This window comes from Lupinus angustifolius, chromosome LG04 (genome assembly GCF_001865875.1).
Source record: "Lupinus angustifolius cultivar Tanjil chromosome LG04, LupAngTanjil_v1.0, whole genome shotgun sequence".
Classification (NCBI taxonomy): domain Eukaryota; kingdom Viridiplantae; phylum Streptophyta; class Magnoliopsida; order Fabales; family Fabaceae; genus Lupinus; species Lupinus angustifolius.
The window spans coordinates 8,327,624-8,355,325 of record NC_032012.1 but is presented as its reverse complement, the minus strand read 5'-3'; the positions used below and the strand labels follow the sequence as shown (position 1 = coordinate 8,355,325).

The 27,702-nt window shown below is 33.3% G+C and overlaps 3 protein-coding genes across 4 annotated transcripts; all 3 read left to right on the top strand.

Moving 5' to 3' along the window:
• Nucleotides 579-8,453, top strand: LOC109345526 (twinkle homolog protein, chloroplastic/mitochondrial-like). Its single transcript, XM_019584580.1, has 22 exons — nucleotides 579-846; nucleotides 1,452-1,582; nucleotides 2,433-2,488; nucleotides 2,589-2,646; nucleotides 2,733-2,843; nucleotides 3,008-3,091; nucleotides 3,295-3,375; nucleotides 3,521-3,586; nucleotides 3,668-3,784; nucleotides 3,915-3,962; nucleotides 4,040-4,125; nucleotides 4,644-4,704; nucleotides 5,211-5,393; nucleotides 5,632-5,763; nucleotides 6,194-6,255; nucleotides 6,348-6,431; nucleotides 6,776-6,907; nucleotides 7,200-7,296; nucleotides 7,376-7,510; nucleotides 7,608-7,675; nucleotides 8,028-8,128; nucleotides 8,168-8,453. The coding sequence occupies exons 1-21, from the start codon at nucleotides 666-668 to the stop codon at nucleotides 8,098-8,100; spliced, it is 2,046 nt and encodes a 681-aa protein (XP_019440125.1). The 5' UTR covers nucleotides 579-665; the 3' UTR covers nucleotides 8,101-8,128; nucleotides 8,168-8,453.
• Nucleotides 11,225-14,980, top strand: LOC109345527 (patellin-4-like). Of its 2 annotated transcripts, none has more exons than XM_019584582.1 (5): nucleotides 11,225-11,352; nucleotides 12,212-13,658; nucleotides 13,840-13,964; nucleotides 14,057-14,204; nucleotides 14,597-14,980. In XM_019584582.1, exons 2-5 carry the CDS (start codon nucleotides 12,228-12,230, stop codon nucleotides 14,852-14,854), a joined length of 1,962 nt encoding a protein of 653 aa, XP_019440127.1. In that variant the 5' UTR covers nucleotides 11,225-11,352; nucleotides 12,212-12,227; the 3' UTR covers nucleotides 14,855-14,980. The 2 variants fall into 2 exon arrangements, with proteins under 2 accessions (XP_019440127.1, XP_019440126.1); XM_019584581.1 differs by having other exon boundaries at nucleotides 11,277-11,356; nucleotides 12,214-13,658.
• On the top strand, nucleotides 17,947-26,619 carry LOC109345525. Its single transcript, XM_019584579.1, has 14 exons — nucleotides 17,947-18,064; nucleotides 18,153-18,214; nucleotides 18,311-18,422; nucleotides 18,859-18,941; nucleotides 19,743-19,808; nucleotides 20,532-20,632; nucleotides 21,909-22,027; nucleotides 22,832-22,872; nucleotides 23,661-23,749; nucleotides 23,946-24,120; nucleotides 24,193-24,309; nucleotides 24,964-25,008; nucleotides 25,498-25,626; nucleotides 26,195-26,619. The coding sequence occupies exons 1-14, from the start codon at nucleotides 18,016-18,018 to the stop codon at nucleotides 26,327-26,329; spliced, it is 1,323 nt and encodes a 440-aa protein (XP_019440124.1). The 5' UTR covers nucleotides 17,947-18,015; the 3' UTR covers nucleotides 26,330-26,619.

Below are 27,702 nucleotides of genomic sequence, written 5' to 3'. Positions count from 1 at the left end.
AAAATTTAATTGATGTTGTATATATATGATATAAAATTCAAGTGCCCATTCATTATTAAATAATTTATTTTCAAAATCACTTTAATAGTTTTATATTGGCTCCGAAAATCATTAGAAATAACAATTGACAATTTTTAAACATAATCCGAAAGTTAAATGTTACCATAAAGCACATTTAAATGTACTAATTTTCTAAATATGTATAAATATTCTAATTAAATTCCAACCAGATACAATATTTTATAATAATTTTAATCTTTAAATATAAGTCCTTTAGAAGAAGAAAAAAACAAAACATTAAAAAGGAAAAAAGAAAAGAACAAAATAAAATGGGATTTATTTAGAAACAAAGAACAATACCCCCACCCCTTTCATCTCCGTAACAATGAAGAAACATAGGAGGAAGTGAAAGAAACACAGATAAAAATTTTATTCATAATTTTTTTTTAATACATATACATTAACAGTGTATATTTTTGCACGATTAACAAATTATTTACGATTAATTTATTAATCAACATCGGCCGATAATAAAAAAAACTTTACATTAACAATAGATAGATTTTAAAGTATTTATTCATTCACTTCATTGTTAACGGAACAAGCTTCTTCATTATCCTCACTCTTCGAAACTCCAAAACCTTCCCTCAAAACTCACTACAACCATGCCCATACAAACTTCTTTCTATTCAATTCCTCTTTCACTTCAAAGGCACCGTTTTTACACTCCTACACCCTTCTTCACTCTCTTTTGTTCCAAACCCACTTCCAAAAATGTTCCTTTACCTCTCAAAACTAATGGGTATTCTCGTAATTCCACTTCTCAAATCACTCTCCCTAGGCCAGGTAACTATACCTTCTATTATTCTTTTATGGGACACTAAACCTTCTTAAGGGCATGTTTGTTTAAACTTTTCACACAAAAAAATGTGATTTTTTTTGTATAAAAAAATAGCGGCACGTTTATTTGGTTGGATTTTGAAAAGCTATGATTTTCAGCTTGCAAAAAAACCATATTGGTGGTGGAAACAAAAGCACCTTAGGGAATAGGGACATGCTTCTTTAAGGTTTTGAACCCATAAAAGGTGACCATTTTGATTAAAAAGAAAAATACATTTTCACATTTTTTATTGGGCTTGTAAAAAATCAGAAGCTGCAAAAAAAGCTGAAATTCTGTTTTCTATAAGCTATCCTTTTCAGCTTCTCAAAAAACCACATTTGGCAGCATCAGTTTTGTACAATCACTTTTTTCTACATTTGTTTGGTTAGGATTTTAAAAAAATCAGAAGCTGCAAAAAAGTTGAATTCAGCTTGTTTGTGAAGCTATCTCTCAAAAAATTGCTTTTGCTGAAGTTACTTGTGCAGAATCACTTTTTTCAAGCCTAAACAAACTGGCCCAAAATGGTTTTATGCTGCTAACTTTTCTGTGTAACTGGCTTAATTTGCTGAAGTCCATTTGGAGAACGCGGATGAGGGTAAGGTGGAAATGCAGTTCGAACTTTTGAAGAAGAAGCTGAAGGATGTTGGAATAGATGCAGATATATGTGTACCAGGACAATACAGCCACTTGCTTTGTCCAGATGTATTTCCTCCTTTACTTTCTTCAAACTTCAATGCTTTTTGAACACCAGAAACTTTTCAAGTAAATAATGTGTTTGGTCAAGTGGACGGGGATTGGGTTCATTAAGCATGTGGTTGCAGGGTCTATTTCAGGATTCATTGGTATGAGAGAAAAAAACTTCGTTAGGAGGTTTCCCTCGCCCGACAAGGAGAGAGACTTGCCAAGTAGAAGTTATGAAATGTAGTGTTTTTATTCGTTGGAAAGTAATGCTATTTTATTGGACATTCTCCCCGAACCGTTGTTTAACCTTACAATCTGAACTAGGCTCAGTTGGCATGGCTACCAGTTTGGGCTGTGGTCTGAAAAATGTGGACTTCCCCTCTAACTGGCAGACTTCAACTTTAGTATGCTATATATTCATTCATTTGAAGACTTCAAATTATTGTTGCTTTGTTTTTGCTTGGCCATGTTTCGGGTTTGGAGATGTGTGGAGCTTTTGTCGTAGAAGATTGATTAGAAAACAAAGCTCCTTTAGCTGAGTCAAAGGAGTATATTATGCTGTTAAAAATAACAATCCCCTATTTACCAAACAAAGCATTGAATGGAAGAGTGTTTATTATGTATTTCAAACCAATGCATCTAATTTAGGCGTTCTATTAGGCTCTTAGTTGATGAATTCCTTTTTTCTTGCTTTGTTTAATTCTTGTTTTAGTATCCATTTTTATTCGGGGTAGCAGGACTGCACAATGAGAGTAGTTCATTCTCCTTGAACTGATCCCGTTTTGTATATCCCAATGAGATTTGAACCTTTTATTATGATCACTTTTGTATGTGTTTTTTAATTTTAGTTTTAATACATCTTGTGTTTTAGTGCCAAGGTGGTGACTCGGGAGAGAAGTCCTTATCTCTTTACATTGAAAATGACGGGTCTGTTACTCTTCATTTTTTTCGTAAACTTATCTAATGTTGTATTTGTTAGAGGATCATTCTTCTACTTTGTTTAATTTAAGCAATTTTTGAGTTTTAGGGGGTCTGCCGTATGGGTGTGCCATCGTGGAAAGTGTGGGTGGAAAGGCAGTACACAGGTTATATATTTTTCATTTTAAAGCATGTCAAGTCCTGCTTAATACAGGTCGATGTGGTAATCAGTTCATTTTCCTTCCTCTTGTAGGCCTTTGCTAATAGCATGCCACTTTCTGCAACAATGAGCCAACCAACCAAAGTTAAGAAAACGCGAGAAATTACAGAAGAGGAGTTGGAGCTAGAACCGCTTTGTAACGAGGTCATTAAATTTTACCCGAACTATTTTCGCTCCTGTTCTTCATGAACTGTTAATGTGCTACACTATTTATCTTTTGCAGCCATTGCTCATGAGAAAGATCTGTTGTGCCTAGCGTAATATATTATTACACAAAACTGAATATAACTTTGTTTACCCTATTTCAGCTGCTTGCATATTTTGCAGAGCGCCTGATTTCGAAGGAGACTCTGCAAAGAAATGCTGTCATGCAGAGAAAATATTATGAGCAGGTACACTTAACCACTACATTATGAGCTTAGTATAAGTGACATAGAAAATAACATTTATGATAACAATGATCCAGTTAGTAAACAAGGTAAGCATGTTGGTACAAATATGTTCTCTCAATGTGGCTGGTGTTCCATCCCCATTCTTTTACTTCACAAATGACTGACCAGTTTCGCTAATTGTTTCTGTTACATATGTTTGCTAGATTGTTATTGCATTCACATATCGTCATAATGGAGCGCTTATTAGTTGCAAGTATCGAGACATCAACAAGGTCTTTTGGCAGGTATAAGCAATTGTTGATGCTGTATATACTTAGTTTGAGTGTTGAAATTATGATCAGAATCAATTATTGTGGCTTCATGCTCATATCATATCTTTCTGATTCTATAGCTATTACATCTTCTTCCCCTAATATCCTTTTATTTCAGGAAGAGAACACTAAAAAAATCTTTTATGGATTGGATGACATAGAGGGAGAAAGTGATATTATCATTGTATGTATTCTTTCTGTCTGTAGAAGTTATGCATAGGTTAAAGTCTTGCTTTACGCTTAGTATATTTATTTTAAACCGCAGGTTGAAGGTGAGATGGACAAGCTGGCAATGGAAGAAGCTGGCTTCCGCAATTGTGTGAGTGTTCCCGGTGGTGCACCACCAAAAGTTTCCCCAAAGGAATTGCCACCTCAGGAGAAGGTCTGTTATTTGCCTAAAGAAAATGATTCCGTGTTGAGTTCTCATTCTCACGTATCTGTTGTCAGTCTTTACTACGGTCCCTCATATAATGTTAGGATCTGATGCTTTTGTCATCATTCTGTAAAGCTAGGACACAAAGTATCAATATCTGTGGAACTGCAAAGATCAACTAAAGCAGGTCTGTAGTCACGTCCTTTCTTTTGGATGTACAGAACTAAACAGCATTTGTCAACTTTCCTCATCTGTTTATGATAGGCATCCCGGATTATACTCGCCACTGATGGGGATCAACCTGGTCAAGCCTTGGCTGAGGAGCTTGCACGTCGCCTCGGGAAAGAAAGGTTCAGATGTTTGTGTCTTGATTTAATACATATATAAATTCTTATTGAAATCTATTTGTGAAAATCTTGAGCAGTCACACTTACAATTTTCTGGTGATGCCTTTTTTAATTAGGACTAGGACTATTATCATTTTAGTTTTTTATGTGCCGAGTATTCCAATTGTATTATGGTCAGTAATTTTTGAAACAAACAACAGGCCAAGAATTTGTGTGTTTAGTTCGAAAAATTGTTTGTTCTTATAAGATAAAGGATGCCCCCTATAAATCTTCTTTTATGTGATAGGATTGTTCTTTTGGTGTTCTTTTTATTCTATATATAATTTTTCTTCCAAATCTTAAGGATTGCATGAGACAAAATGGATGTTATCACCATTCTATGGCTGTTTATTTTATTTTTCATTTTTAGATCAAGTTTCGGGATGATTTATTTTCACCTTTTTACATGTATTTTACATTCTTCGTCGATAATGTTGTTCTTTTACACTGAAAACTAACCCTTTTATCCTGTGTGCTTGCAGATGCTGGCGGGTTAGGTGGCCTAAGAAAAGGGGGGATGTTAATTGCAAAGATGCAAATGAGGTCAGATATCAATATGCATGCACAAGCTCCACTTTACGTGCTCCTTTTCTTCCCCCAAAAGTGAATAAATAAAAAACAAAAAGAAAACGACGCACATGTTATTTTTCTATAGACAACTTACTTGGATACACTAAACAATATCAACTGACAGTTAAGATGCGTGTAAGAAAGTACCGTGTTTGGTATTGTCTGCTTTCACTCTCTTTAACCCCCTTGATGTTTTATGTGCATGGTCTGTGAATTCAGTATTCATCCGTATTTGATATTTTATTGTTAAGGTATAACATCGGAAGGTTAGAAAAAACTTAGACCCACAGGTGGAGTTGGAATTATACATTTCCCTTTCTGGTGCATGCCATTATCTTGGCCCGTTTATGTCTTTATTAACATATATAGTAGTCTGTTTTCCCCTTTTGTGTTCTGTTTATTTCAACTTATGCAGATCCATTCGAAGTTGTTTGTATGTAATTTTGCTCTATCGTAATTGCATCAACCTTATTTTACAGGTTCTCATGTATTTGGGCCCTCGAGCACTGAAGGAAGTGATCGAGAATGCAGAATTATATCCTATACGTGGATTGTTTAGCTTCAGAGATTACTTCGATGAGATTGATGCCTATTATCATCGTACTTTAGGGTATGAACTTGGTGTCTCAACCGGGTGGAACAATCTGAATGAGTTTTACAATGTAAGCGCAGTTCAGTACATTTCTATATGTTTTCAATATATCGGTGAATCCTTCGATCTACAAACAAAATTGACAACCCTTTTCCCCACCAGATGGGGATTCGGCGACTTCATATGTTCTTCCAATATTATTTTAAAAAAGTATTTACCATTGGGCATATGGTAATAATGGAGCTTCTATTTTGATGTGACTGGAAATGGAGATATCAATTTTTCTCTAATTGATTTACTTTTATCAGGTTGTGCCTGGAGAATTGACAATAGTAACCGGTGTTCCCAATTCGGGGAAGAGTGAGTGGATTGATGCTCTAATTTGCAATCTCAATCAAATTGCTGGCTGGAGATTTGTGCTTTGTTCCATGGAAAACAAGGTGAAATAGTTCATTTTTTAAATAATTTTCTCATGCACTGAAAAAATAAATAAAAACTACCTTTTTGTTCTTTTGGATTGATTTCGGAGTTTGTCTTGTCCTATATGCCTATCTGTATCTTTTTGAGTCAGTAGTTCGGTGACTCGGTCATCACATAATATCTATCAAGATGAGTGTTGGGTGTATTGGGATTACAGCTTCAGCATTGAGCGGGTAATTCTTGTAATCTGCAGTGATCTGTTTCATCGACAGATTGCTGTCGGTCAAATTATGTGTCAATATCTCTTCTTATCTTCCCCTGTTCGTCCAGTTATGACATATACATTATGCAAATTGTAATCACCTTTGGTTATAATTACTTTCAGCCATATCCTCTGACATTATTGTTGGACTTGTGCCTTTGTTTGATTCTTTTTTTGCTGTCGTATAGGTTAGGGAACATGCTCGGAAACTTTTGGAGAAACACGTCAAAAAGCCTTTCTTTGAAGCACGGTAAGCTTCATCATTCTTCAGCTACAATTGTTGCCAGCATTCTTATGCATATTTATTTGATTATTTGTGTTTACTTGTTTATCTAATGATAGTTATGGCGAAAATGTTGAACGGATGAGTGTGGAGGAATTCCAACAGGGAAAGATCTGGTTAAATGATACTTTTCATCTCATTAGGTAAGTCCATACAAGGAATACAGTGTTTGCGGTGGCATACCATAAAAACATTTTCTTAGATGTTACAGTTCAGACCAAGATTTTAGCCAATGCCGATGCAGAAAATTTTCGAGTCTCGTTTAGTTATTCTTCTAATTACTTGATCTGTGCCATTCTTAGCTTATTACCTAGCCTTTGGAATGCTTGTACAGAAGTGAATAAACAAGGCTCAGTCACATGAGTCTTTTGATCTTGCCTTAATATTCGGATCATTTCAAAATTGCTTGCATATATCAGTGTCTAATACCATTCTGCAACTGATACTGATGATTATCGGTGCGGAACTACTTGATTGTTATCACTAGGTGTGAAGATGATTCCCTTCCAAATGTAAAGTGGGTCCTTGACCTTGCAAAAGCAGCTGTTTTAAGGCATGGTGTGCGTGGACTTGTAATTGATCCTTATAACGAACTTGATCATCAGCGACCTCCAAACCAGTAATTTTCTTAGAAGAGCTCATTCTAAACTTAGATTTTTGTTTTGCTTTTGCTTATGTTATTTTCATATTTGAATTCATGCTTTTGATCCTTATCTTCGCACATAAACAAGAGGAACCAAATGATGTATAAAAATTGTTTTATGTTTTGTTTTTCGTCTTTACTAAAATCGATTCCTCCCCTACCAACTTGTCTTAATTTGATCATTCTTCCTGTTACCTGCTGGCATTAGTTTTCTCTAGACACAATACCGATAGCTGATTTATGTTAATTTATTTGTCCCGACTTGTAGGACTGAAACCGAATATGTGAGTCAGATGCTTACCTTAATCAAACGTTTTGCCCAATATCACGGATGCCATGTTTGGTTTGTAGCACATCCCAGGCAGGTTGGTAACAAATAGCTTTAGTTTCATTTCATTTTTTGCAATTTTACTTATTCCGATATCCTTACTCTTCCTCTAATAGCTGCACCAATGGGTTGGGGGTCCTCCTAATCTCTATGATATAAGTGGTAGTGCACACTTCATCAATAAATGTGACAATGGAATTGTTATTCACCGTAATCGGGATCCTGACGCTGGGCCTATTGATCAAGTACAGGTGAGTGTTTTGCAGCACAACTATACATGTTTAACCGATTACTTATTATACTACATAAGATAAGTATATGCATTTTCTCACTTCGGCTTTGCTTCAGGTTTGTGTTCGAAAAGTACGAAATAAGGTTGCTGGGACAGTAGGTGAAGCTTTCTTGTTGTATAACAGGTATGAAAGCTCTTACCCTTGATTATTATGCTGCCATGCATTAGAAGCCATTGAGTTATTTTGTTGCATGTAATTGCGATACACCAGCAGTGTAAAAGGTTTTTATACTAACTACGAGTCGTGCATTGTCACGTCATTAAAAGTCACACACGTAGTGATTAATGATTAGTCAACAAAAAAAGTTATATTGACCGTGCATCGAAATTAACCTCTATTTTGCTTGTCCCTTTTCATAATTGGCATAACTGTTGGTCTTCTTTGTTTGAGCACATATGATTCTCCTTTTTATATTTGTCATAACTGTTAGTCAGGTTGTTGAAAGTAACATGTTATAACCGATTTTCTTTGACAGGGTAACTGGCGAGTTCATGCCAACCGATAATAACACGAATGCTGATAACAAGAAAGTTGGTTACCGGAAATAGCATCGAGACAAATCATTTTATAGTAGGCTTGCATATAGTGATTCACAACTTGGTCTTAAAAATGAAGTTATACCATCTAGTACCCTGTTCCTATCTAACCATGGCTATGGAATTTTCACTTGGGGTGGCAGAGTGAGACCAAGAATTTGTTCACATTTGTTTGTGAAATTTGAATGTATTATATCATATTTTGGCTTCATTATTTCTTGATAATGTATCCTTTAGATGTTCTTCTATAGGTGTTACAATTTGAAGTTAATTTTGTAGTACTACATTTTAATCCTTGTATAGATATAGAGTGATTTTTCCTTTGTAATGACCCCATCTATCAAAATTGGTTCTTTTTTCTTAAGGATGTTGCTAATTCTATCGGGAATATATTCTGTCCTAAAAAGTGTATCAGTCCATGTGTCACTTTTTCTGATTGATTCCAATCAATCATATATAGAATGGATTGCAAAGTTCATCTGTTTCCGTATTCATTATATTACTAGAAAATAAAGTATATCCCTCTTATTATGAGATAAATTATTTCTTTCAGCCACTAATATTATGATACAAGTCCTTTTAACTTTGTTGAAAAATATTAGTAAAAATAAAAAAAATAGAATATATATCATGATTTTATTGGTTGTAGGGGATTATTTATTTTCTGCGAGTTACTTTATTTTCTGAAATTTAATACATGATTTATGTAAAGTGTAACATGCTTAGAAATCCAATTATGTATGAGTTATTTTAGCATGTTCATTGTTATGAAATTTATTTTCAGACATTAACACACTAAACCTTAAGATAATAAAAAAACACACTAAACCTTTATAACTAACCATTTCTTTTTAAAACATTAAGTAAGGAAGAATCCCAACCGATTCGATATGTTGTTATTTTTACATTTATATTTAAGGATAAAAATATTATATCGTGTTATTATTTTTCCTTTTATTTTTTATATATTCTTAAGGATTCTCACCCATGACAACCACACAAATAATTTGATGATTAATAGTTTGCCAATAATGAATGCATAAATGAGGTAGTAGGAGTAATTATAGACATTATAAAATATTCCAACCGTCCAATTCCATAACTTTGATGAATGAAATATAAATATATAATACCATATATTTGCAATAATATGCTAATTTAATTAAAATGTTTTCTTTATTTTTTGGCAGCAGATGACAGCTCATAAAGCAACAAAAAAGCACAGGTCCTGTTGACTGAGTTGGTCACTTTAATCATTGATAACACTCTGTAGTTTCATAAATGGTATTCAATAACTTTATATGGTGAAATCTTATTAAGAAATCTCTTACCGGAAATATAAAATGAGAAAAAAAATGTATGATTTTTAAAAATATTTTATATTATTTATCATTCAGATTTAATTATGATTTACCTTTAAAAATAATAATTTAAATAAATGGTGAATAAAATAGTAACTATATATTAATATTTATATTGACAGTATATAAATATTGTACTAATAAAAACTAATATACCAACTCACTAAAATCTGATCTTTAATAAACATTAAAATAAGTGATTTTACACATAATAGTAAAGAGGTAGATCATGCACACTATGAAAGAAAATCATAAGTTATACTCATACCCTGAGTTTTAGTGAATTACACAAATTACTCCTTCATTTTTTTGTATTACTAATAGTATCTCCTCACCTTTTTGTATAATGATCTAATCTCTTTTGAGATTCGTGAGTGTCTCTCCCAACACCTTGTTGGTCACCTCTCCCTTTTAAACCTACACAAAACACCTCTAATTTATGTAAGTACATTACGGTAACTACTATGTAGGAAAAATAATTGTAATTTCTTAAACAAAAAAATGGTGATAAGTATAATTAAGTTAAATAAAATATGATATATTGTAAAGATAAATCCGAATAGTATAAGGATCAATATCTATTCATTATTTTGGTTAGTTACAATATAGTATAAGAGTGATTTAAACACCTCTGTAAAATTATTAATACAGTTTGTAACGAACCAAAAGTAATGAATATACATTTACTCTTATACTATTTGAATTTGTCTTCACAAAATATCATATTTTATTTGACTTTATTACCTCGTTACTAATTTTTATTTAAGAAATTGCACTTATCTCTTCTACATGGATAGTCAATATAATATATGTATATAATCGGGTGGGGATTTTGTATGTTTGAACAAAATGATTGATTTGTGTAATTTATTCAAACCAAAATGCTTGACAACATGCATTCCTATTACAAGTGATATGTTTTTCTTTACTCATTAAATTTTTATCCAAAAAAATATTACTATTATTACTAGAGTTTTGTTATTTTCAGCCCTTACGGTTTAGTTTAAGAAACAAAAAATACTAGTTATTTTTCATTGGGAATTGATGTATTCAAAGGTCATTATTATTATTGTTAATTAAAGGAAATACTAAATACAACATTTCTCAAAATAAAATTTATTTTCTTAATTCTTTAACCATTCTAGAATTAGAAAAATTGACCATAGTCATAATTGTCTATAAGAGTTTTATTCATGAGCTTACAATATACAACCATGAGTTGTATTATTTGAATCACAGCGTGTCATTTTTGGCAATATAATAATAATAATTTACTTTGTATGCTAAAATAATTTTTCACTCTAATACAATTATTAAAGAAACTCATCAAATGAGTAAAAAAAACAATTAAATTTGAAATTTTTGTCGTAAAACTATTAATTAAGTCTCGGTGAAATATTTTATTGGATATATGAAAATTGTTTGTGTATCCAACTTATAAGACTTCATACAACATTCCTAATATTCAGCAAATCAACGATGAATGATTTACTGATAATGTAAAAAACAGTTACACTGTCAATATCAACATATACCTATTAAATTATTTTTCTTACGCTATTAAACCAACAACTTATTAGATAATCCATGCAATAATTTGTTGCCTTAAGAACATGCAATGGTGGGGCCAAACATTGATGGGTTTTGATTTGACCCCATAATGTGTTGGAATACAGAGTAGCAAAACTATGGAGAGGAAAAAAGAATTTCCAACGGTTTCTCTATGCGGTGGATCCAGTTATGTTACCGTTGGTGGGGCCCAATGCACTTTTGTCTTTTACTTTGTTCTTCACTTTCTTACTTTTTCATCTTCATTTCATATATATATATATAAACCCTTCATAACTCAACAACCATCTAAACATAATTCATAAACACACCACATTTTTGTTCATCATCACTAACAGGTAATTTTCATGTCTTTCCACACTTCTGAATTTCTTCGCTTGTCTCAAGTTTTCATTTTTTTTTGTTTTTTCATATCTTTTGTCACGTTTTAATTTCTGGGTTTGTCTAAGTTTTAATTTTGTGAGAAAAAAATATATGGACACCGCAAGAGTTTTATATATGAATGATGAATTATAGACTGATGTATGGTGTATAAATCTTTATGTTGAAAGTACATAAAAATTACATGAGTTTTCATTTAGGCCAGTTCTAACTTGCGAACTGAAAGTTAGTTAGTTAGTTAGTTAGCATGGAAGCTAACTGGCTTCTTAGCCCTCAAATTAAGTATACATTAATCTTGTCTGTCAATTTTGTGATCGGCTACCGATTTTCGAGGGAATTGTGTGGAAGTCGGGTTGCAAATTACCGACTTTTGGTGATTGTTTGAGAACATGTATAGAAGTCGAGATTCCCCTTACCGAATTCTTGTGATTGTTAGAAAATACATTGAGAAGTCGTAAACCTTTGGAGAATTCTGAAGGAGATAATATCACCCTTACAGAAGTCGTGAACCACCACGGAGACTTCTAGGTAGTGTTGTTTGCACACTTAGAAGTCGTGTTTTTTTTCCCGACTTTTATAAATTTAAAAAACTGTAACCGGCATCCAAATAGTTTAGTCGCACGACTGAAAAGTAGTTCACTTCCAAGCGAACTAACTTACGGTTTACATAGTAGTTCTAGCCTTTCATTTACTTCGTCACTTTTAAATTTGCGGGTTTGTCTCAAATGTTGTTTTCGGGTTTTACATATCCCTTTTCACTTCTAAGTGTCTGGTTTTGTCTCAAGTTTCATATTTTTTTGCTTTGTTTTTTCAGTGTGTAGTGTAACCATGACAGCTGAGGTTGTTGCTGAGGTTAAGGCTCAAGAAGGAACACAAAAAGTTGAGGTTGCTGTTGCTGCAAAAGTAGAAGAGCCTCAGAAAGTTGTTGCACAAGAAGAGAATGTTGTTGTTGTTGTTGAAGGAGATGTGAAGGAACCAAAGGATGAAGAAGAATCGAAACCGGAAACTGTGGAGAAAAGCTCCCCTTTCAAGGAAGAAAGTAACTTCCTTTCTGACCTGAAAGAGTTTGAGAGAAAGGCTTTGAATGAGTTTAGGACAAAGCTTGAAGAAGCTATCTTAGGTAACACACTCTTTGAGATACAAGAGCCAAAAAAGAAGGAAACTAAAAAGGAAGAGAAGAAAGAAAGTGCTAATGCTGCTGAGAGTGATGAGAAGAAACCTGAGAAGGAAGAAGAGAAGAAAGAGGAAGGTGCTGATGCTGCTAAGAGTGATGAGAAAAAACCGAAGAAGGAAGAAGAGAAGAAAGAAGAAGGTGCTAATGCTGTTGAGAGTGATGAGAAAAAACCGGAGAAGGAAGAAGAGAAGAAAGAAGAAGTTGCTAATGCTGCTACGAGTGATGAGAAAAAACTGAAGAAGGAAGAAGAGAAGAAAAAAGAAGGTGCTAATGCTGCTGAGAGTGATGACAAAAAACCGAAGAAGGAAGAAGAGAAGAAAGAAGAAGGCGCTAATGCTGTTGAGAGTGATGAGAAAAAACCGAAGAAGGAAGAAGAAGGTGCTAATGTTGCTGAGAGTGATGACAAAAAACCTGAGAAGGAAGAAAAGAAGAAAGAAGAAGGTGCTATTGCTGCTGATAGTGATGAGAAAAAACCCGAGAAAGAAGAAGAGAAGAAAGAAGAAGGTGCTAATGCTGTTGAAAGCGATGAGAAAAAACCTGAGAAGGAAGAAGAGGAGAAAAAAGTTGAAGTCGACAAAGATGTGTCTCTTTGGGGAGTACCCCTTTTACCAAGCAAAGGTGCGGAAGGTACTGATGTGGTGCTGTTGAAATACTTAATGGCTAAGGAGTTCAAAGTGAATGATGCATTTGAGATGCTGAAGAAGACTCTTCAATGGAGGAAAGAATCAAATATTGATTCTATTGTGGATGAGGAATTTGACTCTGACTTGGCTTCTACAGCTTACATGCTTGGTTCTGATCGCGAGGGCCACCCAGTGTGTTACAACATATTTGGTGTGTTCGAGAGCGAAGAGCTTTACCAGAAGACTTTTGGAACCGAAGAAAGTCGATTTGAGTACTTGAGGTGGAGGTGCCAGTTGTTGGAGAAGAGTATTCAGAAGCTGAATTTCAAGCCAGGCAGTGTTTCTTCTTTGCTTCAAATCAATGATCTTAAGAACTCGCCTGGTCCGTATAAGATTCTTAATGCTGCAAACCAAGCTGTTGCAATTTTGCAGGACAATTATCCTGAAATGGTTGCAAAAAATGTAAGTTGCAATTTTATATTCAATTGCTAATGTGTTATTCTGTTGAATCTGTTTGATATTCTATGTAATTGATAAATGTGTTTGTGTTGTTAATTGTTGTCTAAGTTACAATTAATGAGTTGAATATGTTTGATATTCTAAGTAATTAATGAATCATGAATGTGTTTATGTTTCATTGTAGATTATAATCAATGCTCCTTACTGGTACTATGCTCTCAATGCACTTTCATCTCCATTCTTAACCCAAAGAGCGAAGAGCAAATTCGTGGTTTCTCATCCTGCTAAGGTCATGGAAACACTAATCAAGTATGTTCTCGCATCCTTTAACCATAACCTTCGATGTATATTTCCCTAGTCGGCTATAAATGAATGACCTTAATTACTTTGTATCAAATTAGGTACATTCCAATTGAGGAGATTCCGGTTCAGTATGGTGGTTTCAAGAGAGAAAACGACTTCGAGTTCTCTGCACAAGATGGTGGTGCTGTTTCAGAACTCACTCTCAAGGCTGGATCAACTGCTACTATCGAGATTCCTGCATCGGAGGTACCAACTAGTCTAAAAATTTATAATTTTTATGTATGTAAAAATGTTTTGAACTTGTAACATGTGTTGTGCATGACTATATCATAGTGTAACAAAGTTAGTGTATAACAATAACTTCAAATCTATTGAGATTCCTGCATTTTCAAGGTACCAGCTTGTGTAGAAAAACGGTCAAAAGGGAACTGAGTTTAATAACATATTAAGGTAGAACTATCCTATTCACGGCCAAACCCGCGAATCTGGTGTCTACGCTATTTCTTCTCTTGTATGCTTTATAGATTCGCGACTCCCGAGCCAAACCCGCAAATCTAGTTTCTATGCTATTTCTTCTCTCGCGTGCTTCATAGAAATACGAATATTGTCGGACTAAAGAGGTTGTTGCATTTCAACAGGTTGGCTATACTTTGTGCTGGGATTTCAGTGTGCTGGGTTGGGAAGTGAGTTACAAGGAAGAATTTGTTCCTACTGATGAAAGCTCCTACACAATCATTGTTCAGAAAGAGAAGAAGATTGTGTCACAGGAAGAGCCTATTAGGAACACATTCAGGAACAATGAAGCAGGTAAAGTTATCATCACTCTAGAGAACACATCAAATAAGAAGAAGAAGGTTCTATACCGTTACAAGACCAACATCAAGAGTTCAATCTAAAAGTCTTGTTTTTTTGTTTTGTTTTGTTTTGTTTTGTTTTGTTGTTGTTGTTTTGATATAATTTTAAATGTATATGAAGTGTTGTGAAGAGAAGAAAATAGGGGGATTCTTTCATTGTTCTAACTTCTAAGTTTATGGAGTATACATTTTTTTTCTAAATATTTATTGAGAACTCATTCATTTCTATCCCAATAAAAATTCGTTGTGCTAATAATGTGTGTTAGACTATTTTTTTTATGTACATAATACAGTTCATTAATTTCTATTCCAATAATAGTTCATTCCTCTATTCCAATAATGTAAGTTACCTTAATATTGCATATGTAAGTTCATTCTTCTACATGTGATAGAAATGTATTATCAATTATAAGACTCAAAATATTGTATGAGATTGAGTATTGGACGATCAATGAGAGAATAAGTTCAGTGTAGTATAATAGGATTACGAATAAAAGTATTAGGCAAAAAGTTGAGGTAACTCCTTCCGTAGAAAAATAGTAGAATCACGTCTAAAGTGGTTTAAAATTTGTCTGAAAGAGACTATTAAAAGTATAGTAAGGAGAATATATTAAATAAAAGTTAGTTCGATATCTAGTGACAAAAGGAGACAAATAAAAATCATAAATAAAAACAATTAAAAAAGATCTAAATATCAATAATTTATTAATAAATATGATTTACAATGAAACATTATAATATCATTTATTTAACCAATCTCACCTAGAAAGACTATAACCCATGGTTTTTGTTGAAGTTTGTCAAAGGTGAGTGTTTTCTCCACTTTATTATTTAGTAGTATAATTAGAATTAAAAACTTTACATTAGAAGAGTTTTTATATTGTGAGTATATAATTCATCTCATTCTTTATTAATGTTTATAAAACTTACACCTATCAACTTTATTATACACAAGCATTTGGAAATTTCTAAAGAAAACATCATTGCTGTCTTACTTAAAAAAAATGGTGTACTGAACAATTTATATTTTTTTCACACCCTTTGACTGTTTTGCACCTACTTTAAATTCTTTAATTCTTGAAACAACTACGTATATGATAAAAAAATGATATAGTAATCATGGAAAAGAAGTGTAGAAAATCATTTTCCTCTCAACTAATTGGAGAGTTAGGTGAGATAGAGTAACAAGATGCATACTTATTACTTATTGTGATAAAGAGAGGCGAATAGGGATCAACTGTCTTACTTTTGATGTTTTATTGTGTCCCGATTTAATGGGAAGTTGTTAAATACCCGAAAAGAAAAATAAAAAAATATTTTTATGTTATTTGGTGAAACATGATTAGCTTAGGATATAAGGATATGAAATTTTGGGTACAGAGAATCCTAGTCGGTAATGCTCCTAAACCCAAACAAATTCTAAAATGATGCAACAATAAAATCCTCTCAAGTCACAACCATTGTGCTCTGTCACATTGTCCCAAAAAAATGAGACTGCTTTGTCCTAAAAAACTAGTATGTTTTCTTCCCATTGTTGTGTTGCTTTTTCTTCCATGCATAGCTTCAGCTACAAACTCAGCTCAAAACACTTTTGTTCATTGCCTTGTAAACCATTCTAAGCATTCTCACCCCATAAAAGAAGCAATATTCACACCAACCAACCCTTCATTCTCTTCACTCTTACAAGCCTACATTAGAAACCTTCGTTTCAACACCTCCACAACAAGAAAACCATTCATTATAATCACTGCATTGCATGTCTCACATGTACAAGCATCTGTTGCTTGTGCTATAAGGCACAACTTGCATATGAAAATCCGAGCCGGAGGTCATGATTATGAGGGTGCATCTTATGTAGCTGAAGTGCCATTCTTCATACTTCAACAGGAATCCAAGACAAGCTTTTATCAATTACAAGGACCTTGATTTGGGTATCAACAATCATGGTATGAAGAGTTACTTTGAAGGAAGAGTTTATGGAGTGAACTATTTCAATGATAACTTCAACAAGTTGGTTCAAATAAAGACCAAAGTTGATCCTGAAAATTTCTTTAGGAATGAGCAAAGCATCCCTATAATTAGTGATATTGGAAGAGTTCGAATGGTGACAGAAAAATCATTAATTTCTATCTTGTTCTGTTTGTTTGCTGTAAATTTGATTATGGGAAGAAAAAGTTGATGTTTTGAGGCAACTATTATGTTTTACATCAAATGTTTTGTAGATTTTCATGAGTATATTGTGCATGGGACAAAACAAACTCAACTATGAAGTGTGTTGTGAAGATATGGTTTTTTTTGTATAAGGAATTAATCCCTTTCGGAATTTGTATCCCTCCCAACAAATGTCACTATCAGAAATCGAACATTCGACATTGGGGATCCACTAGGACTTTACACCATTAGATTAACGGTTTGTTAATGAAGATATGGTTTGATAGCTCCTCGTAGTCTGTTATTATGGAAATGGTTTTCTAAAATTCTCTTAACATGAGAATTATGAATTCAATTAGTTCTCTTAAGTTAACATTTTGCTAAAGTGAACCATCACTTGAAGAATTTTAGATTTATCTATTGACTCACCTTCTCAAATGTAATCAAATGAGATGAATATACGTTAATCAATGTTCAAAATGATTTATGAAATTCCACAAAAATTAAAAGTTAGAAATTTTGTTAGAGAGGAGTATGCAATAAAATATTGGGCTACTTATAATCTAGATCAACTAGGTTAACATTAGTTGAACTTGAACCCATCATAACTAATCATAATCTATCAACAAGTGTTGATCTAATATTGTAAAGTCCCATTAGATTCAAGATAATCAAAATGTCAGAATTTGATTCCGTCGTGGTAGTAGTAAAAAAACACAAAATCCAAAAATAAATGCAAACCTTGAATTCATATAGACAGACAAATGAACATAGTTTGGTGTGATTAGATTTACCTCTCAAATCCAAATGGATAATCTTCATAATAAAATCAAACTTCATCTAAACCAATAGTAGTAGTAATAATAATAATTGAAGTCCACAATGTACATTAATAATAAAAATTTACTCTTTATTTTAATTATCAATTCTACGACTACGACGATCGAATAGTTTGATAATATATTTATAAAACCTAAAACTAAAACCCTTTGAGGTTGAGGGTTTAAAGAGTATGAAGAAAAGTGAAATAGAGTAGTTCCTCTTTGTTGAACATGTTTACTCGCAAACTTACTCTCATTTCTCTCTCCTCCAAACCCAAAGGTACTCTTTTTTTCTCTTTCTCTCTCTTTCTTTCTCTGATTCTTAACCCTAAACTCAATTGTTTCTGTTTCTCAATTCATGAATCAAGTGTGGGCTTCTCCATTTCAAGCACTATACTCCACTCACATCGTAGAAAATGATCCCATTCTGGTAACAATACCCATTTCATTTTCCAATCTTGTTTTCTCTATCTATCTATCAATTTTTCTATGTTATTAACTCAAATTGTATTTATTCTTCATCAAGGTTCGGGATTTTATTCATTCCGCTTTGTATCATCCATCACATGGCTACTTTTCCCAAAGATCTCGCTCCGTTGGTGTTCTTCCCAATACCATTAAATTCAATCAACTTCAAGGTCTATACTTTTATTTTATTTTTAGTTTTTATTTTTAGGTTACTTAGTATTTTGTAATTTGAGTTGCTTCAATTGGTGGAAAATTACTACCCTTATGTAAATTATTGTTCATATATGTTTCTCACTTTTTAGTCACCTCATTAATGAGCTATAAGAAAGTAAATTATTGTTCATATATGTTTAAGAACTTTATTAAGTTTTGTCTTTGTTTTAAATGTTGCGTACGATTCATTAGTTTGGGTTGATTTCAGCTCAGACAGTTTTGTCAATTCTTAAAGCATGTAACTCTAAATGATTCCTAAATTATTATCAAATCAGATGTAATGCTTGTTGATTGTTGTCGGTTTAACAAGTCGGAAAACTATTTATTGGTGAATTATACTTTTTTTTTAATAATCTATCCTAATGTTGTAGTATGGATGGTGGCATATTTCAGGTCGAAAAGCTTATATGAAATACTTGGATAATGTTTACAAGCAGAGTGACATATCATGGTTTACACCCGTGGAGCTTTTTAAGGTATACTCTCTATGGGATAAAGATTTTATAGTACTCGACATATTGAATAATATGACGTTCTCCATTTGATAAGGCAGAAATTGTTACATTTTTATCTAAATCATTTATTGAATCAATAATTTATTGTTTCTGAGTTTTCCAGAACATCCAATATTTAAATTGTCACGACATTCGACCTTTTTTCTCAAGAGGGGGTTGCAAATAATATAAAATGGTTCAAGGGATCAATTACTGTCTGTTTCTGGCCTGTGAGCAATACTTATGAATTTGGGGCATTAAGGCAATGGGTCTAGGGAAAATTCATGCAATAACACAACTACACAAGGAAAATTTGTGCATTGAAATAAGAATTAATGACATCCGAATTACATCAACCCAAATCTGAGTGCACATCCTGTAATCTAGGAGAGGCAGAATTTAGTAAAATTAATTTCTGGTGCTTGAAATAGTTGTGAAATCTAAGATTACATATAGGGTTCATATCAGGCAAGTACATATTGTTATTGTGGGAGGTAAGTGACGTGCATTTTGACCATTGAATCTTATTTGAATGGTCAAGATTAGAATTTGGAAGAAAAATGCATGACTTTTTTAAGTGTCCATATGACTGTTAAGTAATTTTTAATCATGAACATGTATGTAAAGTTGTATGGTCGAGATTTTCTCCTCTAACCTTTGTAGAGTACACATTTCTCCCACAAGATATGCCCGATGTATAAATATCATATTCTAAATTCTTTAATCATGTATGTATTGCGCTGTCCTAGCTCTTTTATGTTCTGAAATTTGTTTTTGTTGTAGCCTTGGTATGCCCATGCAATTGCTGAAGCCATCATGCGTACTGCAAACTTCTCTGTTCCTCTTAAGGTAAGCACACTGCAACTATTTTGCATTTATCATTGTTTCTTAGTCTTGGTTCATCTGGCCATTTAGCCCATCTAAATGTTTTTGAACATATGTTTATTAATATTAGGAGAATGATGTACTTGTTCATGTCTATATGCATTTTTGTTTGAATTTTTATTTTGTAATATTTTGTTCTGAATGAAATCCTTCTCATACCAGAAAGGAAAAGGAAAAAATAGATGAGCAATATTTTAACTGGATGTAAGTATGAAGTATCATAGCTCAAAACTTACGCCTAAGAACCAGGGCAGTTGTTTTTTTGAACGGGGAAGTAAATTCCCATGGATTCAAACAGCAAAATAGTTCAAATAACTTGTGATCCTTTGTAAATACGTCCGCAAGTTGTTCTTCAATCTCACACATCTCTAGTTGTAAGAGTCTAAGCATAATCATACCTATTCCTATGTAAATTTCACAAATTCCCTATGTTTCTGGAAAATATACTGTTAATAGCTCAAGTGAACATTGCTTCTCATATTCCAGCATCTAGACTAAGATGGTCGTGCATCATGTTGCTATTCTATCACTTAGATAATGTTTTAGTTCTTTATGATTATGCCCAAGACCTCATATTTTATTTTTGATAAAAGTAGTAAGCATCATAAATGTATCTCACTTACACATGGTTCATTAATTTTTATTACTTCAGTCAATAGTTGATACTATCCTCTATTTTGCAATCAGATATATGAAATTGGTGGTGGATCAGGAACTTGTGCCAAGGGTATAATGGATTACATAATGATGAATGCTCCTGCAAGAGTTTATAACAGTATGACTTACACGTATGTGCCTTGGGCTGTGCTTGTATAATGGGTTACATAATGGATTACATAACATGAGAGTTGATATAATGTCTTTTACCGTAAAACCAAATTCTGATGTTAGAGTCGGTTTTTAGTTCTCTTGTTGAGATATTGGGCTGTGCTTGTATTTTCTGTACCCGTATTGTCTATATAATCTATCTCTCTTTGTTGCATAATTCTCCCATTAGTAACTTTCATTTCCGGTCATTTTTTAATTTGGGTTCTGCATTTTCACTGAGATATGAATGATACAGAAAGTGAGAAACTAACAAGCTACATTCCCTTTTTGTTCTACTTGATTCTATTTTATTCTCAACTAATTCAAACAGGAGGATTTGTACCTTGGATTCTGCAAGCAATTTTATTGTAAACTACTCTTTCAATTTCTAAATAACTCTTCGAACCTTAGAGGCTCCTCCTTTACAAATTCATTTGGAAGTCCAAAGTTCTCCTATGGCCAACTCACTTCAATTTCTACTATTTCATTATCATTCTTTTCCCCCTAATGTAGGATAAGGTAAATGAAGAATGGAAAAATTAATATTCTTTTCATCTTTAATACATATTACTTCATAAGCAATGTAAAAAAACGAGAAAAATGTATCCATGAGAAAAGGCATAAATTAGAAATTACTAAATAACAAACAGAAAGTGAACCCATGAGCTAGGCACCACTTAGAGTGGCAGAAGCTCAATTGAAAAGTAGAAGTCAGGGTCTTGTACTAGTAGCTATATCCCATAACCCCTCAAGAAAGCTCTTCAAACCTTTGTTCTTTTCTAGCTTTTCCATTGTCAGATATGGAATATAAAAAACTATAAAATTGCAAGCCATGTGGCCAACCGCCCTTCATTATATTAGGTAATTAGAGTAGCTGGGTTTCAAGGTGGAAAATCTTCTTGTCCCTGAGTCAAACTTTTCCTTCCCATATCCATAATAAATCAAATTAAAGGGACTGGATTTGCCAATCAAGAAAGCTGCATAAGTAAACTGATGAGATCGACCGCGACATTGAATTGGAGCTGGCAGCTTTACTTAATAGGATTGATGCAAATGATGGGTCTCTTTATCATGATATTTGTGTTATATGTCTAGTTGGTTATACATTTGTTGATATCTCATATTCTTGTTTGCAGTAGTTATTGTGAATGCCATATTGAATCAGAGTAGACTTATACTTTCGTAACTTTGGTTTGCTTAATTGCCTATTTTGGGTCATGATTTACCTCCTAATCGGTCTCCTGATTTTAACTACAGCTCGGTTGAGATTAGTCCTTCACTTGCTGAGGTGCAAAGAGAAACTGTTGGTGAAGTGCGCAGCCATATACCAAAGTTCAGGGTAGAATGCCGTGATGCTGCTGACCGGACTGGATGGGGTAGGCTGCTATAACACACCAGTCTCAATTGAGTTAAATAAATTTTATTGTGGTTTCAAAAGTGGTTAAGAATCTAATAATTGAGGTGCCCTGTAGTTGGGCCACCAATCAACTACTAACATAGGTAATAAACAAAAAAACTACACACAAGGGTTTGGTGGAAGGCACTATAATGTGCAATCTTTCCTAACCATCGAACGTTCCTTCTTGGCAAAACCTATTTGGAGTTCAAGGCCTCGTCTAAGATCTACTCTTTCATTTTAGAGTACATAATGAAATTAGAGTCTACATAAATGCCCACTAGTCAAATATAATATAATGCACTTTTTTCTTTATAAATTTGGGAGATTTTTGCATGTTAGTTAAGTAATCTGACTTTCAATTAGTAGTCGTAGTGGTGGTGGTAGTAGTGGTGATGGTAATGGTGATAGTTCATAGTAGTAGTGGTACTGGTGGTGGTGGTAGTAGTAGTAGTATCATTTCTGTTATGTACTTAATTCACCTGTTATTCATCTCTAGTGTTCACAGTCCGATTGTTTTAACTTTTATCAACCTTTAGTCTAACTTAATTGGAATTACTTTGCCTGCTTGTTTCTTTCAAATGTTCCCTAGTTTGATTGAGGGCTCGATAGTATTAGCTTGGCACAGGGAGCTTAATTGTATACCTATTTTGCCTTTATAAGTTAATTTTCTAAGAATTGGAGCTCCTTTTATTGGTAATATGTGGGGGCTTCTAAGTTCTATGCAGTGTGTCAGATATACGGTTACAAAGTAATGCTAATATCACTCTTTTCTCCTTTACAGAGCATGTGGAGCAACAACCATGTTGGGTAATAATGCTTGAGGTATGTTCTATGGTTGAGTTGCTTCTATTTCCTCCGCTTCAAATACTTTTCCTTGTAAAGGACCTAAACTTCACTTTGATGTAATTTCTAAGAAGATGAAATCCCTTTAACTGGATCTAGTTTTGTGATTTCACCCATCGAGAAAGTAGTTAATGATAGTGGCATAGTGGATTATAGAGCTATTGCTATAGCCAAGAAAGTAGCTGCAACAAATAAACTTCATATGTTAGTATGTTGCTGACTAATACACTTAAATTCTTCAAACTAGTCCATTGCCATCTTATATCGATATTATCACCAGTTAGCTTTACCATAGAAGAAGAAGAACTGATCTGTGACTGTGATGATGCCATAGCTATTAAACTCCATATGTTGCTGACTAATACACTTCATATGTGATGATGCCATAGCTATTAACAGGTGCAGTTGAGAGCCTCTCCACTCCCGCACTTATGTGATAATGGCTGCTATAAGCTAGCCTGCTCATCGGCATCAGCCTATTCAAACAGGTGCCATTTGACATAGAGTTGTTGGCGCTAGACACTCGTGCTGGTAGTTCCCTTTTAGAAGCTAAGATCTGGCATTTGGCCATCATCATTACCATTTTAATATCTTAAGATGCATTAAGCAATTGTGAGAGCTTTTCTAATAACCTAAGTTTAAATGTTGCGGACTAGAAATTATGTTCTGATCCTGTTTTATCGCTTCGTAATGTTACACTGTATTACAACAACCATTATAATCATAATTATTTTGATATTTCATGACAATTAATTTATTTCTTGCAGGTACTTGATAATCTCCCACATGATCTTGTCTATTCAGATAATCAAATTTCCCCATGGATGGAAGTCTGGGTTGAGAGGCAACATGATCTGTAAGCCTCAGCTTTCTATATGTGCAGATCTTGCTGTTGCTACGCCCCAAAGAAAATATATAGATAAATAAGAAAAATTATGTTTTAAGAAATGCTTGTGTTTATTTGATTATCAGATGATGGCATAGTTCTGTGGCCTACTTAACCAAGTTGTATGGAAATTTCACCTCACCAACTACTTTTCCTCCTTTAATAGAGAAACACTCAGGGAGTTATACAAGCCATTGCAAGACCCACTTATTACACGTTGTGTTGAGATTCTGGACTTGGATAAAACCAAATCAACAAGCGCTGCAGTGTCTACATTAAAAAGCATTTGGTCTAAACTTCGCCCAAAGCCCCGTAGATCTTGGCTGCCAACTGGTTGCTTGGTATGAGTCTCTTAATCTGCCTTAAGTCTGATATAAAAATTGATTTTTGTATTTACCATACCTTCTTTGCAGAAATTACTTGAGGTTCTCCATGAGGTGCTGCCGAAAATGTCTTTGATTGCTTCTGATTTCAGCTACCTGCCAGATGTGAAAATACCTGGTGAAAGAGCTCCATTGGTTTCAACTAAGGTATTAGTCTTATATATTTTCCCATAAAACATAGCAGCTGGTTGCATTTTCATGTTATAAACTTTAAAGTGAAGTCCCCTTGCAGTATTCCTTAGAATGGAGTCCTTATCCATTTGCTTTGTAATAAAGATCATTAAATTTACTCTGCACATGTGGAATGATTGAGAAATATTGTTCCACTAGTTGTGGGGAAATTCCACATTGTTAACCTTGTATCTTTCTTTCCTGTATGTATCACAGTCTTTATTGTGTAGAAGCAGCTGTATCAATGTAATTTAAGGAAGATACCCTAAGTCTTTAAAACACAATTCTTTCTTCCTTGCCAATCTTGGTACTATATTTTGGCTAAGGTATTGCTATATTAGCCTATTGAACCATGGGAGAATATTCATTCTGAAAATAGAGTATTTAATATTTATGTTGTGAACAAGTTGAAAACATAATGCTAATCCAGCTTCTGCTGATCTACCCCATGGATTATTTACTAACAATTTTATGGATTTGTATATAGAGTTCAATGACTTGTCCATGAACATGATTTATGATGGAGCATTTTAGGCTATAGAGTCGTTCGGTCCATGTAGCCAACCCCACCTAGTGGAACTAACCTGTATTGATAATCTTAATTGACCAAGTTTTCCTTATGAATTGCAGAAAGATGGCAGCAGTTCAGATTACGAGTCTTATATGGAGGCAAAGGTTGGTTTACCAATACACGATTTCCTTTCCAATTTACTTTCCCCATTTTCACTGGCCTTCACTGTGTGTGTCCTTCACCGCAAATATACTTGAAAAGGGTTCTCAAGCATTCATTTTCTCTCTTTTTCCCTCTAAAAATCAACTCGCAAACATCCCCTTAGAGTATTAGATTTTTTGTCATTATATAATGTTCGTCCTGCAAGATGCCACTGATGATTTAACATTATCTTCATGGTTGAAATGATTGGCCATGGCTTGACTCCAAAATCATATCCGGGTCTTTCTGCTGCATGCACTTGCAACAAAGAAAAAACTATTTAAGCTCAACAATTATTTTCAAATACTTCAAAGGAGTGAGGAATTAACTATTTATACTACTATAAGTGATGATCCTGCATAAAGCAATTCCTTCTCACACCCCTTAAAATGTATGATTGAATACTGGTATTCAAACTTGTATTTTTCTTTTTCTTTAATCTCTTCTTGCAGGGGGACGCCGATATCTTTTTCCCGACAGACTTCCGGATTTTGGAACGAATGGATCATTATTGTTCTGGGTGGCTGAAACTACACAGTGATCATTCATCGAAAAAAGGAAAGAAAAGGAGAACAATCTTGGTGAGCTCTATTGTCTTACTGTATAGAACATTTGAACCACATCTTTGATGCAGTGGATTTCCAAAGAAATCACTCAGCCAATGTGTATTCCATATGATAGGGTGCTTAAATATATGTTTTCCACCTCCGCTTTGAGTAAATTACACTGACACCCCTGAGTTTTAATGAAATTACACAAATGACACATACTTTTTTAAACCTATACAAACTACCCCTAATCATATACAAACATTACACTGACTATCCCTGTAAGAGAAATATATGTAATTTCTTGAACAAAAAATGGCGATGAGTATAATTAAGTTAAACAAAATATGGTATATTGTGAAGACCAGTCCAAATAGTATAAGAGTCAATGTCTATTTGTTATTTTGGTTAGTTGCAATATAGTATAAGAATGATTTAAACAACTCATGAGAATTATTGATGCAGTTCGTAACTAACCAAAACAATTCATTAGAATTATTGATGTTTTTGGTAACAAAAAGAATGATACATCTAGATATGCTTTGTTTCAAATTATTAGCAACTTTATGAATTGCAGCTAAATAGTTTATACCTTATGCAGCTGGAAACATCATCTTTCATGGAAGAGTTTGGTTTGCCCACCAAAACAATAACCAAGGATGGATACAACCCACTTTTGGATGATTTCAAGAATACCAAATTTTATCTAAGTGTCCCTACACACAATACCAAGTAGATCACACCAATACAACAATCTTGGATCACATGCATCTTATGTTCTGCAACTAATCTGGATTTCACTATTTGATGGTAATAACAATGTTGCAATGTACTGTCATGTCCCCTGGGTTCATACCTGGATGAGTTATTTTACCTTGGCATGTGGCCTCTTCCCCTTTGAAGCCACACAAATTATTTTATTTTATTTCATAGAAATGATAGAACATTTTTATGTATGTTTAAGAATAATACAATAGCTATTTGTTTGAATCAACAATAATACATCAATATCAATAATGCATCACATGAGAAAATCCTCAAAGAATGAGGACAAGAATCCAACATAGAGTGAGGACAAGAATCCAACATAGAGAGGTGAATCAACAAACTAATAGAGATTTTACTAGGATCGAGAGGATAATTAAAGATTGTTAACATAAGATTGTAACAAGACTCGTAAGATTCTACAAATAAATAAATAATATTAAAGATATTCATAATAATAAATATAGTATATGAATAACACAAATTCAAGTCATAAGGTAATACATATCATAACTCATAATAGCAAAATAACTAATCAACTACACTAGTGCCAAGTAAAAAAAAATAAGATTTTATAGCCTCACACTATTCATGTTTTATCAAGTTACTGGGTTATAAAAGATATTGGACTTTAGACTATGTTAACAAAAGCCCATCATAATGAAAAGTAGGGTTTTCAACAAACCCATAAATCATAATAATTAATAGCAAAATAACTCAACTAAACAAATTCCAAGTAAAAAAAAGGTTTCATAGCCACTCACATTGTTTACATTTTAATTAAATTTATGGGTTAAAGAGACATTGTACAAGACATTGTACTTAAGAGACTGGGCTAACAACCCATCATATGCTTTTAATAAATAAATAAATTAGGGTTTTCAACAAACTCGGTTACACATGGCTCGATTAGCTTCTTCTCTATCACCCACGACGACATAATAGAAGAGACAGATAGAGAAAACAACGATTGTTATAGATTGTACAATGAGAGAGAAAAGAAACGAAGCAGACGAAGAGAAAAAAGTTTAGGGGTCAATGAGCTACCAACAATTTTTTTAAAGGCTATTAGTCAACACAAAAGTTTTTAATTAATTAGAAAGACTATAATAAATGAAGGTGAAGTGTCAAAACAATATAATGACATTGTCAAATTACACATGACAAAAGTTAAAATAAAATACTTTTTTATAATATATGTTTGGTAATAAAGTATCACTCTTACGAGAAGATAAGTCCTGACATGTGTTTTACTTAATAATTTTTTTTAATTTAAAACAAAAAATGTATGTGATAATTTTAATAGTTAGATGAAATAACTTATTTTATGATACGAAAAGATAA

What these genes read in the sequence shown, in the direction of transcription:
- LOC109345526 (XM_019584580.1), top strand. Translation starts at nt 666, where the DNA reads ATGCCCATACAAACTTCTTTCTATTCAATTCCTCTTTCACTTCAAAGG. An exon ending in AAGCCTTTCTTTGAAGCACG is followed by an intron (nt 6,256 to 6,347) that starts GTAAGCTTCATC and finishes ATCTAATGATAG; the next exon opens with TTATGGCGAAAATGTTGAAC. An exon ending in GATACTTTTCATCTCATTAG is followed by an intron (nt 6,432 to 6,775) that starts GTAAGTCCATAC and finishes TGTTATCACTAG; the next exon opens with GTGTGAAGATGATTCCCTTC.
- LOC109345527 (XM_019584582.1), top strand. Translation starts at nt 12,228, where the DNA reads ATGACAGCTGAGGTTGTTGCTGAGGTTAAGGCTCAAGAAGGAACACAA. An exon ending in CTGAAATGGTTGCAAAAAAT is followed by an intron (nt 13,659 to 13,839) that starts GTAAGTTGCAAT and finishes GTTTCATTGTAG; the next exon opens with ATTATAATCAATGCTCCTTA. An exon ending in TCGAGATTCCTGCATCGGAG is followed by an intron (nt 14,205 to 14,596) that starts GTACCAACTAGT and finishes GCATTTCAACAG; the next exon opens with GTTGGCTATACTTTGTGCTG.
- LOC109345525 (XM_019584579.1), top strand. Translation starts at nt 18,016, where the DNA reads ATGTTTACTCGCAAACTTACTCTCATTTCTCTCTCCTCCAAACCCAAA. An exon ending in ACTTCTCTGTTCCTCTTAAG is followed by an intron (nt 19,809 to 20,531) that starts GTAAGCACACTG and finishes TTTTGCAATCAG; the next exon opens with ATATATGAAATTGGTGGTGG. An exon ending in AGTCTTATATGGAGGCAAAG is followed by an intron (nt 25,009 to 25,497) that starts GTTGGTTTACCA and finishes CTCTTCTTGCAG; the next exon opens with GGGGACGCCGATATCTTTTT.